The 16,615-nt window shown below is 31.3% G+C and overlaps 1 protein-coding gene across 1 annotated transcript in view; it reads left to right on the top strand.

Moving 5' to 3' along the window:
- Window positions 1-9,958, top strand: part of LOC129221115 (pre-mRNA 3' end processing protein WDR33-like) — a 45,463-nt gene extending 35,505 nt beyond the window's left edge. The window contains 3 exon segments of the mRNA XM_054855562.1: window positions 4,657-4,797; window positions 8,862-9,112; window positions 9,114-9,958. Of these exon segments, the coding sequence (XP_054711537.1) occupies window positions 4,657-4,797; window positions 8,862-9,112; window positions 9,114-9,545 (824 nt within the window). The 3' untranslated portion in view covers window positions 9,546-9,958.
- Window positions 9,959-16,615: the final 6,657 nt, after the last annotated feature.

The following is a 16,615-nucleotide window of genomic DNA, read 5'->3' as shown; positions in this document are numbered from 1 at the left end:
GATACTGTTCAATAACCAATTGATTTTTTTTTAATTGAACACATAACAAAGACTTCTGTAATATTGTATGATTTAGGTAAACTAAACATAGTTTAAAAACATTAAATTATGTTGTTTTATCATTCAAAAAAAAAATAAGAATAAAACTATGAAACCGTCAACAAATTACGCAATTAAAGTGGAAAGATTGCACGTCGACATTTTTTAATCATCAAATTGAACAAAAAAGGTAACAGATAAATTACATTATTAAATCATAATAGGAATATTTTTATACTTATTTAAAATTTATGAATAGAAAAGTTTGCATTTTTCATAAATGTATAACAATGACATAAGTTTTGCGGAAAAAAGAAATAGCCATGAAAAGAGCGAGGTTCTTGAAACGCAGCTACAATAAACAAACTCAATATTTACACCAAGTTAATAGCTGAATACATATACAACTTGATCTGATGTTTGCACACGTAATATTGAGCAATTTTATTGTTTAATCTTTTATGCAACACTACAAGCTAATTCAAATTAAATTTTTCAATTTAACAATAATTTTCTGAAATTTAAAAAATGGCATAGTAGAAAATCCTTGAGACTTTTCTATAACATGTTATTAAACATATGATGAAAACGAAAATAACTTATTCCTTGATTTTATATAAAGACATAAAAATAGTTACTTACAACAGAAAAAAAATCGATCGCTATTAATGATGCAAAAAAGATGATGCATTACAAAATATAGATGAAATAAGTATAAGAAATACGCAAGATGACATTTCTTGACCAAAATGAATAACCGCTAATTATTTCAGAAATGCTTGAAACGCCGAGGATGGGTTAGGGGGGTCACCCTCTGATTTTAAAGTAACTCACAACGTAAAACTTCGGCCGCAACTTCGACTTAATTTTTTTAGTACAGAACCGCTACCACCAACGTCTCGGAAGAGTTTCTGAATCTACTTCAGTACTTCCGAAGAAAAAATTCAAAAGTCCCTGTTTTCCGAGTTATGCCACCATTCAAAACGTCTTTAATCAATTTCTTACATGAATGCTCTAAATTCTTCCTAAACAATAGATAAAGCTTGAAAAAAATCTCTAATTTTATGAATGGTGTTAGTTTTAAACAACTCAGAAGTACAACTTGAGTTTAATTTCAGAAATTGAGGGATTGGGAGGAGGGGCACGCAAGTGTTCTCGGAAATACAAAAAATAGTCGGAAAAAAATAGAGTTCAAAATAATCATAAATATTGAGCAGAAAAACCCTTTTAAAACTTGCACCCGAGTTTGTTTTGCAACGAGTTTTGACGTGCAGTGGCGGATTTAAAATATAGTGAATGTTGCAATTGCGCGAGAGGTCCCATATACATAGGGGCACCGTAGGAGTTACAAAAATGCTTATGATAAATGTTTTACAACTTCTGTGATTGAGAAATAGGGCCCCAAAATATATTTCGATGGGCCCCAAACATGCAGCTCCGCCGAAGCGATACAGAAAAGACTGTATTACTGTGGTTCATATTACAAATATCGAAAAATTAAAAATTACCGTCGGTTCAACGGGAATCTAACAAAATGAAACAAAACCGGTTTCTGCATCTCATATTTGTTTTCATGGTCTCCAGTTCTGCAATTTTTCACTAAATGTTCGTCAGTCTGAGACGCTATATTAATTTTGCTTTGAAATAAGTAATTAATAGCCACAAAAAATCGGTTAATAAGCTTTTTAGAACACCCGATCGAAAACAAAAAGCGAAGTGCACAACTGGAACGTGCGCGCATGCGAAAATTTAGCCTTCTACAGCTTACCATTTTTAAGTTTTGACTTATGAGAGATACATACATACATTCAGCAGCAAGAAACAACGCAATAATTAACTTGTTTGGTACCTGAATGCAGTATTAAAAACTCTTTCAGGGGTGACTATAGAAATTCATACTGAAATTTAAGTAAACAATTTTGTTTGAAAACAATAATTCCCTTTACTTTGTATTAAAATGTAAAACAACAAAAGTCCTTTTTTTTTTTTCAAAAACATCGGCCAATTCCATCGGCTTTTCGATGTTTTTAAGGCCGATGGGCCGATGTTTCCTGCAAGTTAGCATCGGCCGCCGATGCCGATGCCGATGGCTAAATCGTTGAACCATCGGCGCCGATGCATCGGCCAGGCCGATGCATCGGTCGAGTCCTAACTTTGATATATATCCAAATATTTTGATATACATGTACAGTGGCTCCCAAAAGTGTTCGTACACTTTGAAATTTTTTAGTAAAACCAAAATAACTCAAAACTGAATTCGAATATAAAGTCCAATATTTTTTCACATCATTCCTATGTCATTCTAAATGCAACCCTTCGGATTTTTCAAAATATTGACGGATCTTCTTTTCGAAATGGGTCAGAAAACGAAGAGACAGAGAAATAGCACGCCACAAAAGTCATCGTACACTCAAATATTTTCGAATAAATTCATGTTTAAAATTATCATATGCAGTTTTATTAGTATTTTTGCATTGTGTTGACCCTTATAAGTCATTTGGCTTTAATTTTGTGTTTATTTATTCCATAATATATTGCTTATTACTATAAAATGGCTGGTATTCGTAAAAAACCGCAAACGCCATTAAAATTTGAATTTTTTTCCCACAGCAGTGGTAAATTGGTTTGAAATGTCTCTAAATTAGTTAATTTATTTGTTTGTATAGTAAAGTGCTTGATAAAATGCTTTAAAGAAAGAAATCGGACCGAAAACAAGGTAAGAAAAGGTCAACCGGCAAAGTTGACAAAACGTGATTGTAGATTTAAAGTTAAAAAATTTATGAAAAATACACATTTGAGTACTGTAAAAGTTTCTGAAGGGTTAAATGAAACATTTTACATTTAATTTTCACCTAAAATTGTTCGCCAAGTTCTTTGATTAGCTGGATTAAATAGGACCTCTTTCCGCAGAAATTTTCTTGGTCGTGCGAAAAACAGAAAGCTTACGCTTTTCGTCCCAAAATTATTGATAAATAAGCTAAAAACAGTTTAGAATCATGTCTTACTTACAGATAAAAAGTAATTCATCATTTTTGGTTAAATTGTTGTATAACTGTAAGTTGAAGAAAAAATTAGGAACTTAATCTTAAAAACTTAGTTGGATCAGTTAATCAGGACTGTGAAGGTGTTTTAGTGTGAGGGTGCATATCAGCATCAGGATTTGGTAGTTTGTAATTTTTTGATGGAATAATGAATCATGCTGTTCCTTTAAATATTTTAAAAACCAATTTTGAACTCTTAGCCAAAAATTTGGTTATTGGAAACAACTTTGTTTTTTATCAAGATAACGATAAGAACCACACGGTTTTCAACGTTTGCGTCTAGTGCCTCGAAAATTGTCCTAAAGTTTAGAAAATACCACCTCAATCTCCAGATTGTAACTTAATGTAACGTATTTAGAGATATCTGGAGGCTAGATTACGAAAATAGGGCTTTAAAACGAAAATAGAGCTAGAAATAATAATACTCGAAGTGTGGTAGAACACTTCGAGAACACTTACTCAGAAATTACGCTAAAAAAAGAAAGAAAAAGAATGAAATCTATTCCCAGGCGTTTGAAAGGTGTTATGAATACTGTATGATATTCTACTTATTAATAAATTAATCAAAAGTTAGATTATTCATTAATATATAGACATTTTATAAAGTGTACGAAGACTTTTGTGAGATGAAATTTCCGGCACTTTTCGGTTTTTGATTTTTAAAAATTAAGTTTTAATATTTTTTGAAAACTTTTCATGCAGTTTTGTTAAAAATTGATCATAGATCTTATAATTAAATACCTATTCCGAAATATTAATTCTAACCAATGATTTGGGGCCTATTTCTTTGAAAGTCGTAGGTGTACGAAGACTTTTGGGAGCCACTGTATATATCCGATATTTTCGACCTGTGAAAGTTAGGATATTTTGTATGTATTTGTTATGCATGTATGTATTTTATTGTGGGGGCCCCTTTTTTATGGAGGCCTCGGGGCAGCAGCGCCGCCTACCCTCCCTTAAATCCGGCCCTGGCTGGCTGTGTATTTCATGTAAGAGGATGTTCGAAGTACAGTAGTACCCTCCTTTAAGGAATTTCTCCGAATAAGGGACACCTCTATTTAAGGGACATTTTTTTTCTGGTTCCAGTCTCTTTGAAAAATGACCTCCATGTATTTTCCTCTGATTAATGGACATTCAGTAAAAGTGACAGTCATGTAAAAAAAAATACAAGAACAATAATGAACAGATAAATAAAAAATGATAAATTTACTTAGAATTCAAGGTTTACTTTTTGTCCAAAAATTAACTGCTGAGTTTGTTTTGCAATTTGACTTTTAGTACTATACGTATGCCAAATTTTATAGTGCAAAAATGCTCAGACAGACCACGTTTTTTAAGTGCAGATTAAAATCATTGTTTTGGAAAATCAATGAATATGAAGTGCAACTTTTGCAAGCATCTTGCATTGTGGTGTTTAAATGTTACTTCACAAAAATTGTTTCCTTTATTGGGGAAGAGGGGGGTAACTTGAATAAAGTGTTGTTATTTACACATTTTTTTTTTTTTTTTTACTTAAGTAAAGAGACATTAATTAAATCATTTATTGTGCTTGTCACTGAGCAAACTTCAATTGTAGGTCAGATACAAGCAGCGCCAGAGAAGAAACAACGAATGCCAGCGCCTGAGCAATTTCATGTAAATTCCAGAAGTGAAAATCAGTATCCTGAGCAAGTCATCCAACCACCACGACCTGCATTATTGGGAGAAAGACCCATAGGTATTTATTCATTATTTCTGACTTTGAATTTAGTGTTCAGTGTTTGTTTTACCATATGACCATTTTCTGTACCTCTTCTTTCACTTCAACTCTCTAGTAGTCTGATAATTTATATTATACATTATCTGGTTAATATTCTATCCATGATAGATGCTTTAAACAGAATTTAGTAATTGCCATGAAGCATCAAAAATTTGATTAGAGTAAAAATGACCCTTTAATATAACAAATGGGTGAAAGAGAAATTAAACAACGTAAAGACACAATTAAATTCTGCTTCAGTTACATTTATCTACTATTATACATTTCATTTTTGATATTTAACTGTAAATTATATAGTAAAACCATATCATGTAGCATACATTTTATAATTTGAATTCAGTTATACTATCAATATAATAAGCTGCTGTGTGTGTGGAGCAACTCATTGTATACATAACAATCTGAGCTGGAATATTTTTTGTATGTATGTAGATGGTGTGATGTTTTGTAATGCCATAGAGTTATTTAATGCTTTTATCCATGGTTATGTAAGACTTTGGAAAAAAAGAAAAAAAAAATCTGTGTGAGAAGTATTATTTTTTTCTAGAAAAAAAGTGGTTTAAAGTCCTTAGCATACAACTAGTCAGGGTTGTCCAGTTTGTTCCATTCAGGACAAAAATTTGGCAAAAACACCCAGACAAAATATCATTTTGTTTACTTTTATCAGTATATTGAAAGTTCTAAGCTAAAATCCATAACTTGGCTATCACAAATAAATATATTGATTCTTCTCATTTAAGGGACATTTTTACATCAAATTATCTCGCATGTATAGTCGGACCTTGATGTGACACAATCGTCAAGACCGAAACTTTTATACAGTAAATTGGGGTTATTCGTAATATTGGGGTGTGAAAAAAATTGCACTTGCCTTATCTGAAAGCCATGATAAGCAACTGCATAAAAATAGCCATAAGTAGAAAGTGTACACTTTTTTTTTTCAGCATTCCGCAATTTATTACATACCAGTTAATTTGAAATTTTTAAAGTACTGAGTAATTGGTGTTTGATTATTTTCTTGATAATTGACCTGAAATAGCTCTCTTTCAACTCTATAGAGGGAAAAAAATACTGTCATTGACAGCCTGCTACTTGAGATATGATTTTAGTTTCTAGGCCACGTTAATGCATTAGAAAAAAGTAACAGTTTTAATGGAAGTTTCATTATTGCTTTCTGCATCAGCATCGCTATTCATTAGTTGCCTCCTCGCCCATCAAAAATTGCTGATTCCTAAAAAAAAAAACGTTTTCTGCTTCGGAGAAAGTGAATATATCACTTGTAAAACAATCCAGTATTTCCAAACTCAAATTAACAAAAAAAAAATATTCGACTGTTAAAATAGTTTGTTGATTCGGGGTTTATTATTCATTAAATAGAGATTTTTGCCTTCATTTTAGTCGAGGGGAAAAGAAAAATTCATTATAAGTCGCAAAATTTATAAAAAAGAGGCTCGTTAAATCGAGGGCCGACTGTATATACATTTGTATATATACTATATTATGTAAAATATTTCAAGTAAAAATTAAAATAAGATTAGTTTATTCAAAAGCTTTTATATTTTACTAAGCACTTTTATTATACTTGGCCTGATTGTCACGGAAAAATCTAAGGCCTGCTTTTGCTTCCATCTCAGTATCTAGACCACTTAGACACTTCGGAATTTCACTAAATGCTTTGCTTAATCTTAAGTTATAACTTAACGCTGAAAAGTAAAATTCTAAAATAAAATTATTTTTTCCGGTTGGGATGGAAAACAGCAAATTTCATGTAATTTTCCCATTAAATGATTAAATATAAAACCCATTTTACAAATATTCGTTACCTTAAAGCAGTAATATTAATAGTAATTGTAATAAAAATTTTGAATGATGGCTTCTCTGGAGCAAGCATGAAATGTATTCTCCATCCTTGCTCTCATCTATGCCAATAATCGATAACGGGCCCAAGTAAAGAGACATATTCTGCCATGTGCAGGTAAATGGCAGTATCTGCAGAAATGAGTTTTCAAGGTATTTGAAGAAATGTGTAGTGGATTCAATATTAACTAACAATAAGAAAATGTTGGAATGTGTTTTCTGTGGAAACCCAATAAGTGAGCTTGTACAATAAAGATAACGTACTATAGATGACAAAAATGCAAAAAAATGAAAAATTTGCAGTTACTGCCCTTTACCTGCGCACAGCAGTATTAGGATCTTTATCACGAGTAACTTGTTGTATGTTTTGAAACATATATTAGTTTGGGAAACCTTTGATATTTAAATGGTTTTAATTAAATTAGTGAACAAATAAATCCTAGAGAGGAACAAGGATTAATTTTTAGTGCCAACTGCTTAAAGTTTTAGATATATACATAGGTTTTTTTTACTTTTAGTACAGACCATTTGTATGAAAAAAATTAGGTGAAGTTTTATGATGGTAACATTATTCTATTTCTGAAATACATTTGCACTGAAAAGAATAAAATAACAGAATTTTTTAATTAAATACTAATCACTTTTCATAATGCACTCAAAAGGACAAAATAACTTTTCTGGATCAGAAAAGACAATTTTAGTATTCCTGTAATTTTCAAAATTCCAAGAAAATGACACCACAAACGAAGAAAAGTGTGGTTCTAGTATTTCAAACCAAACCAACAACAAAAATATGCATGTTTTCAACGCTCAAAGTTATAATTGAAAGCTAAATAATGATAAGAGAGAAATTCTCTTCATGACTTGATGCCACACTTTTCTTTGTTTAAGGTGTCATTTTCTTGGAATTTTTGAAAACTACAGGAACACTTAAATTGTCTTTTCTGACCCAGAAAAGTTATTTTGTCCTCCTGAGTGTATTATGAAAAGTGCATATTTTTATTTTTTTAATTTTGTTATTTTTTACTTTTTAATGGTAACACATTTATAAAACAGAAGAATATAAAAATTAAGTTATGATGATATTAGTAGCAACTATAAAAGATTTACATTTGTTTGTAAAATTAAAAAATTGTAAAACGTATGGTTCTTAAATGTGGAATGTCATATAATGAATTAGGAAATTGACATTAATAAAGAAAATATTCCACAGAAATAAAATTGAACTTGTTATGACATTAATATGAATTTTCAGCTTTTTATTATTATTATTTGAAGTTTGTTTTTTATTTTTGTTTCATTGTTTTCACTTTTGGCTTTTTATCTGATGGGACTTCAATCAAAATTTTTGTCCAAAAATTCTTCCATTTTACCTAATATCTTCCTCCACCCCAGATGTTTTACAAAAAAAATGGACAAAATAGCAACTCTGCAGCTAGTGCCTTCATTTCTCTTAAAACTTGAAAGATTTATTATTTCTTAGTGTTTGTATAACTAACTCGCTACATCAAAGCACAAACACAAGGGAGGGGGAATACCCATTCCTTGAGGCTAGATGAAGTAACTTTCCTGAGGCACATTTTTGATGGTGAATTATTAAAAATGCATTTTTAGTCTTTAATGATGTCAGAAGAAGGAAAATTTGGGACTCTCCCCTGAAGTTTTTTTGGAATTGAAGTCCTAAAAATTGCAAGCCATCTAATTTTTGTTAAGGAAAAGGATGGAAATAGGAATTTGAGTACTGGAATTCAGAATATGTTGTAAGCGGTAAGTACTATAAATCAAGTGCCCCCCCCCCCCCCCCCGCCATCTTTGAAGCCTGACTAACATAAGTCACATTATTACTACTTTGCAGAAGAGTAAAACATTTTTCTTATGCATACTAAAGTTGGGACTTGAACTCTTAAAACACTGGTAAATTATTATAAAAGAATTTTCTTTATAGAAATACTTTGTTGTGGCTCAATATTGATAAGATTCTGCATACATAATAAAATTCTACATTAAGGTTACCTGGAAATTGTAATTTTTGGACTTATGTTAGACTGGCTCTGAGGTACAGAATTGTTGTGCCAATTTGCAAATACTAATATAAAAATGAGTAAAGTACAAAATGCTGTTTTGAGACTGATATAAATAGGCTAAATTATTCAAATTCTTTCCAGATCAAAATCAAGTGCCTGTTTTGCCGCAGCATGAAAGTGGACTGAAGCCTTCAAATGATATGTCTTATCAGGAAAATGAAAACTTCCCACATAACATGAATGCTGGCACCCATGATGCATGGCGTTCTTACTCCGAACATCCCACTGACATGGATGTGCAACACAGAGAAATGCAAGACAATATGCATCGAGAAAACGGAGCCTCGATACAAAATCGTGAAATGAGGCCCGGTTTCGAACCCACTAACAATATCAATCAGCCCCAACCGAGGCAGACAGGAACGATTTCCTCAGCCGCCATCGATGGGCGATGAGGATTTCAGGTCGGAAAATGTTTCACGAAATGGACCACCTTCCCACTATGGACCAGATGGACGTTATCCCGCTGGTGACGTTGACCTTAGGAATAATCACATGGGGCCAGGACAAGATGACATGGGTTACCGTGGTGGGCATAAGCATGCATGGACTGATGGCCCCATGCGGGAAGAGTCTTACCCTCAAAGAATGGATTATGATGGCCCTCCACCTTCTGATTTTAATAATTCTAGAATGCACATGAGGCCACCTGCTAACCAAATGTTCCACAACAGTAGGGGTAATAGGGGTCATTACCGGGGCAGATCCTCTCCGTACCGCATAGTAAATAGGGGAAGAGGAGGCAGAGGAGGATTTTCAAGTTAATGTGCTGTCACTGTGTTTTTAGAATATTGACAAAAATTTGTAATATATATATATACATATATTCATCTGACAGTTTTTATTTTCTCTTTCTGCAAAAATTTCCTCCATGGCAAGCTTTATCAGCAAAGATGAAAGTACTAATATATTCGTTGGAAAATGAACTTATAATTTCAAGAAAGATATTTTGCTATTTACTTTTCTTTATGTTGTGCGGCGTGATTATATAAAACTTAAGTTTCGCATTTTTCCCCTTGAAGAATTCAGTCTTCCTTTCATCGATTTTTTGTTATTGCAAAACCTGCCTTCCTTTCATTTTCAGATGAAATAATATATATTTTTTAATTATTAAAATGATTTTATTTCTGAGAATAATTCAATGATTTCTTTTCAGTAGCAACTGTAAGCTATCTTGTAAATTATCATCATCTTATTGGCAAGGAAATGCATTCACAAACATTCATCAGTGTTTCATCTGGTCCAACACATGTAAATAAATTACTCCCAAAAAATGTTGTTGTTTCATTATTGGGCATGTTCCACAAATTTTCATCACATTGCAAATACTCAAGACATTTTAAACTTATTTGCTGAAAGTAGTAAGCTAAAAGAAATTCTTATATTATCATACAATTTTGCTCGGGAACTGCTCATTTATACATACCTTGCAACACTACTGGTTTTTCTAGTAGTTTCTTGGTTTTTGAGCCTTTCTCCCAATTTCCCAGTTTTTATTAAAAATCTACTGGATTTTACAAACTTTTGGGCAAATCCCTTTATTTAGGTAGTTTTGTAAAAAAAAACTAAAATTGTTTGCAAAGATTGCCCTAATCTTATGTACTCCATGGTTTGAAAGCTTATTACTAAAACTCAAACTTTAGTACATCATAATCTAGCAACATTATTATAAGTTTAATCAAAAATATGTTTTAACAAGCATTGATTTAACTTTTATTCTTCAGGTTCATGTTTCAATTAATTATTTTAAGCGTAGATGAAGTAAAGAACTTCTGTATTATTGTGCTTTAAGGAATAGTAAAAAATCTTCTGGATTTTTTTCTTGGAAGGTTGGCAAGTATGTTTGATCATCAAATTTTAACTCTTTTCATTTTAACCTTTTTTCTATGGCTATGCTTATAGATGAGCAATTCACTTACCTTTCAGTCCTTAAAAATCACATGTTACGCTCAGAATCCGAGCATGACTAGTTTTTTTTTTCCCTGCTCAGTAAGTGTTGTTCTTTTACAGGAAGATGCCCTGATATGTTTTCTCCCTGTCAGTCATCTTTGAATGGTTTTTTTTCTTGTTGAAATTTTGTTTTTGTTTTGTAGAAATTGTCAAATATTTATCAAAATTATGTTTTGTTTTGTTATCTTTTGGAAGCACATGAAATAGTTACTATTTTGGGAGTGATCTGTAAGCGTTTAAAGTGTTTTTATCTTGAATTTTTTTTGTAAAGAAAGATCTCTACTTGCAGCAACACCATAAAAATATTCTGTAAACAAAAAAAAAAAAAAAGCATTATTTAAGAAAAGCTTCTTATTGGTTAACAATTGAAATGAGAAACTGAATTTAGAGCCAACAGGGCATCTAAAAGCATTATCAAGTAATTTTATAAATTCTATGAAATAATATAAATACTGAAGTCAAAAACATTACTAGTTAAAAAGAATGCACACTCAAAACTGAAAACAAATGATTACTGACGTTAAATAAAATCAATTTTTAAACTGAAATAAATTTTTACATCATTTTAACAGCTAGTGATCAGGGTTTGTGATTTTTTTTTACACCAGAAAAGTAGGTTTTTTTTTTAATTTAAATCATTTTTTTTAATCTTCAAAAATTGGTAGACATAGATTACTTGACTCTCATAAATTCATATAGCAGATTAAAAATCAACTTTTTAACTATTTTCATTATGGCAGTAGCAATTTTTTTATAATAGGTATAAGTGCACCAAAGAGAATTTAATACAAATGCATGAATCAAATTCAACTTTAATGTAACCCCATCCACAACCACCAATCCTTCAACTATAATTCTAATAAACAGTGGTACAATAAAACCCCTCCTATGTGGACAATTTTTAATTCCCCCCAATTCCAAGGCAAATAACATTATTAAACTCCTGTCTTGCGGACACCTCTCTATTGCCTATTAAAAAAATATGTCCCGTTAGTGTTCGCATTGGAGGGGTTTTGCTATACCACTATTTTCTAGAATTATAATTTTCATACTTTTTATGGGAAAAAATCCTTAAAATTTGGCAGTTTTCTATGTGTATCAGATTAGAGTCAACAAAAGTTCTGAAATGGGTTCAATTGGGATGAAGAAGGTAATAAACTTTGCAAATAAAGCAATCTAAACTAAAGAACCCATTCCGCTTACTTTTAAAATTAGAATAAGTTTTTTTAATATTCAATAAATTTTAAAGATTTATAAATGAATTTTATTGTTTTGATAAGATGGTGATAAAAGTAAGGTTTCCATCATCATGCACATTTTTAGTGTTAAATAATATGTTGAACAATTACTTTACTATACTAGGGGGCTTAACCCCCTGCTCATTGACACTCACCAACCCCAAAGATTTCTTTGCAATCTTATTTGATTCACAAAGATTTAAATCGTCAATTAAAAAGAAATTGATTAAAAACGCATTATGAGTTCCCTTTGGATCAAAAAGTGCCCCTTCCCAGTTTCAAACTAACTTGTACCAACTTGCAGAGCTGTAAGGGCTAAGGGAAGGGGGGGGGGGGGTTCAAACATACAAAACTGCAGTTTTGTATGTTTGAAAAGTCGCTTTCATGTTTGGTCTCTAGTAATTATTTTGCTCTTTAGCTCAGGGTTTGAATTGAGTAGAACCTAAAATAGAAACCCTTAAAATTTGAATAAGAACAAAGAAACAAAACGAATCTAAAAGATGTAACTATGGCAAGGCCAAATAAAAAAATCAATAATTTGAATGGAGATGAGATGTTTAGAACTTGATTAAAACGGCTTGTAACTTTTTTTCCTTTGGAGATAGAAGCTTAGTTTTTCGGCCATAGGTCGAGTTAGATCCGAAGTAAAAAAAGCTGCTCTTTCCAGTGGTGTCAAAAAGAAAACTGTTGGACAATTCCTTCTCTTTTTAATGGTAGACTTAATGAAGAAAGGAGTGCCTACATTTCAGCTAAGCCTAATAAAAATCAAACTAAAAACGCAAATAACTCCCGCTGTAATTAAGTTAGAGCATTGAAACAAATTGTGTAGAATGCGTAAAATTCCACCTTTTCTAACGGTATGTAATATTAATTTGTGCAAGTAATTTTCACCCCTTTAATAGACAATTTACATAAAATTTCAGCTTAAAAAATTAATTCGAAATTTAAAAAACAAAACCCCACGTGCAAACCACCGGGGCTTGAAATAATTTTGTACAAAATTACAAGACTGTATTTGCTATGGGGTCTCCTGGATGCCACCATAGACTTCCACAATTTCTTTGACCTTACTTTTTTTTAATATGAAGTTATTAATCATCATGTAAGAAAAGAACTGCAAATTTTTATTTTGTTCTGAACTAAGTTTGGAGTAAAATCAATATTGCATGATTCTGATAAAACCTGTTACACAGAAAGAGGGCTCTATGTAATTTTGCCAGTTGAAAATAAGATTGTGTAATGCAGTATAGTTAAATTTAGAGAAAAACATTTAAAAATACATGATGTAAAATCAGTTGATTTTGTTAAAAGAATCTCTTGATTCAAATCAATGATTTTTTTCAAAAAAATCACTTGATTTGAATTATGATTTAAATCAACAAACCCTGATAGACATGATGTTAAATGTTTGTTAAATGCAAAATCATAGACTTTTCTGACTGTCCACAGTAATTTAGTTACCCACTGTGAGGGACCCTTAGTTTAGTCTGTTCATTATTGGGTGGTGTCTGCAAATAGACAGGATTACTTTAAAAATTTTGTTTTTTGAGCTTATAGCAACGAACTTAATACAGTAAAATCTCTCCTAACGGACACCCCTCTTATGTGGACAATTTTTAATTCCCCAGTTCCATTGCAAATAACATTATTAAACTCCTGTCGACACCTCTCTATTGCGGACAAAAAAATTTGTCCCGTTAGTGTCCACATTAGAGGAATTTTACTGTACGTACTAAAATATCAATAAAAATTAAATCATCATCGTCCTAACAAACTTATCGTAATGGCATATCAGAGTGGCCTGGCCACTCACTTTAGAAAACGGGAAATTTTGAAATAGCACCGGAAAACCTGGAAATTTCAGGGAAATTTGTGATCAACTCTGGAAATTACGACAGGCAACGTATCAGCTTTTGATTGGAAACATGGTCACATGATTTTCCAGCAATTGCTTTTTGTGTATCACACTGGGAGTTTGCGAAAAAAAATTAGAAATTTTCAAAAGTTCACTCCATACTTTCAAAAAGAATTGGAAATATTTTGCTTCATTTTTCTTGCAAATAATTGCTATAAAAAGAAGAAATTGTAAATGTAATAAACATTTACGATAGAAAATGCCTGCAACTTATTGTAGGTTTGGTTTTTTGAACTAGAATTTCGGTTAATTACTCTTGTTTCCAGTCGTGATTTTGTTATTTACTAATTTTACTCTGAATTGATAGTAATAAAACTTTGTTTTTTAATTTTTTCTAACCTTATTAGGATCCATATTTTTTAAACGAGCCCTAGTTTCTCTTATTTATATGAAAGATTGGCGAGTTGGCATTTCCTGCACTGTCGGTAATACTGTTAGTCTTAAATTAGTGCCCATGCAGTATAAAAATCAGAATTTTATTATTTATTTGTTTGATTTTTATTTTGTTTGTTTATTTATTTATTTTTAAAGTTACGCTAAAATTGGAAAAAGATCCTTTTTTGAGAGAGAGAGCGACAGTTTGGGATTTGTTTTATTATTGATTTTTTTGTCTAAATTTTGCCCTGCCAATATTTTTATTGAATTTGAGTAATACAAATTGTTAAATTGTTGACAAGTAAAACTTTCTTATATAGAGGTAAAAACTTTCTTTTAAAACACGCCAACATTGAATATGTGCTTCGCAGAAAGTTCGTATCCATTTTTGCGATTGCAATCCTTTTGCATTCTGTTAATATTTTAATCATTTTGAAGTTTTAGAGTTATTTGAACATAATAACATATGCTATCAAACTTTGTTTTATTCAGTTTCTTTCTTCGATATTATATTAATTTCGCAAAAGTACATTGCACATTACTTTTATAAAAGTTTGAGATTTAAATCCTTTTGCATTTTGTCAAGATTTTCACTGTTTTTTGAAAGTTGGAAATCATTTTGATATATTACATTAACAGCTAGCTTGAATCTTCCTATTTTATTATTTATTTTTATTTTCTTCTTAAATTAAGTTTTAGTTTAAAAAATTGCGTTTACTTTGGTGAACACACTAAATTTGAAACAAATGAGCTTTAAATTGTTCAATTATTTATTTCTATGGAATATTTAGTATTTTTTCTTTTAGAACCTCAGTCAGTTTTTTTTTTTTTTTTTTTTTAATGCTCTTTTGTGGAGGCGGGGAATGCTTTGTGCATATGCCTGTAGTTGAAGTTCATTTCAATTAAAGTAAATTAATGATTATATTGTTTTTATCTCTTTTAGTTTACTAGAAAAATTATGCCAAATAATAGAAATTAAAGAGTAATACCAGAGTTGTATTTTTTGTTTAAATTTTCCTGATTTAGTACTCCTATTTGCTTCTTTTCGTCTCTTATTTATTTTATCTTGAGGTTGGCTTATATGAATCACTAGCAAAAATACCCGGCGTTGCCTTGGTCAGTAATAACTGTGAAAAAAAATCGCTGCTTTCTTTCGTTTTCTGTTTCAACTGAAAGAACTCAAAACACGCCGCTTTGACGTGATTAAAAATCGAGCTTCTTCCTTACCCATAAAAGCAAAATAGCGCTAAGTACAGTAACCCCTCGTTATATCGCGCTTTTCGGGGGACAAAGAAAAGAGCGATATATCCGAAAGCGCGATATAACGGAGGTCATTAAAAATAGTCATAAGTCCAATACACAATTAAATTAGCATTCGTTGTTTTTGAAATGATTTTCTAATGGTTTCGATGTAGTTCACGAATATCACACCGATTGATATTTAAACATGATTGAAATTTAAGTAAATTTTCACCGTCTGAAAGTAAAAAACATCAAATGGGGAATGAAGATAATCTTTCTGAGCTAACGCGAGATAAGAGTGAGCATTCCAATACCCTCTCATTCCCAATAGACTTTCTAATCCGTTTGACTTGCTGTCACATTGTTTACAAAAAAACTATTTTGCCCGTCCAGAACATTCTTCCTTTCTTAGATGCAAATCCTGGTTAGTGCAACCAAGCACAAATCTTTTTTGTACTAAAAGAAGGGCGTATGTTCTCTTCTACATGGGCTAGTATGACACTTGATGTCTCTCACCTATTGTAAAGGCAATGTATCAATACAAAAGACGTTAATTAGTTTAAAAGCTTGAAACTGAAATATACTGCGCTGGTATGTACATTCGGATGACAGGAATTACTGCTGCTTTTCCAGCGAATTCACAAGAATAGTTTCCTTTTGTTCATTGACAAAATAAAGAAGAAAAATACCTTCTCTGAGCAATACCATATGTTTTCAGAAATGGTTTTAAAACCTAAAGCAAAGCTTTTATTCCTTATTTTAAGCTTAAATATTTCGGGAGACAGAAGAAAAGAGCGATATAACGAGGGGCTACTGTATAAAGAGCGAACGAGTATTCATTTAGAAACGAAAGCACGAATTGAAGCATATGAAAATTTCAAGAATTTCCAAAATATGAACTAACAAAAACAAAGATCACTAAAAAAACTGTGCGCTTTTTTTTAATTAAATAGTTCACACACACAAAAAGGAAGAAAAAAAGCTCTCTACTATGTTTCCCTAAGTGTGCAAAAAGGAAAGGTTCCAACTTTAAACTCATGTTTGCTCCGGAGAAGCCTTGATTCAAAATTTTCATTGTGATTACTTTTAATATTGCTGTTGTAAGGCAACAAATT

This window comes from Uloborus diversus, chromosome 4 (assembly GCF_026930045.1).
Source record: "Uloborus diversus isolate 005 chromosome 4, Udiv.v.3.1, whole genome shotgun sequence".
NCBI classification, from domain to species: domain Eukaryota; kingdom Metazoa; phylum Arthropoda; class Arachnida; order Araneae; family Uloboridae; genus Uloborus; species Uloborus diversus.
Note: the sequence above shows the minus strand (reverse complement) of the source record. Positions and strands in the feature narration are given on the sequence as shown.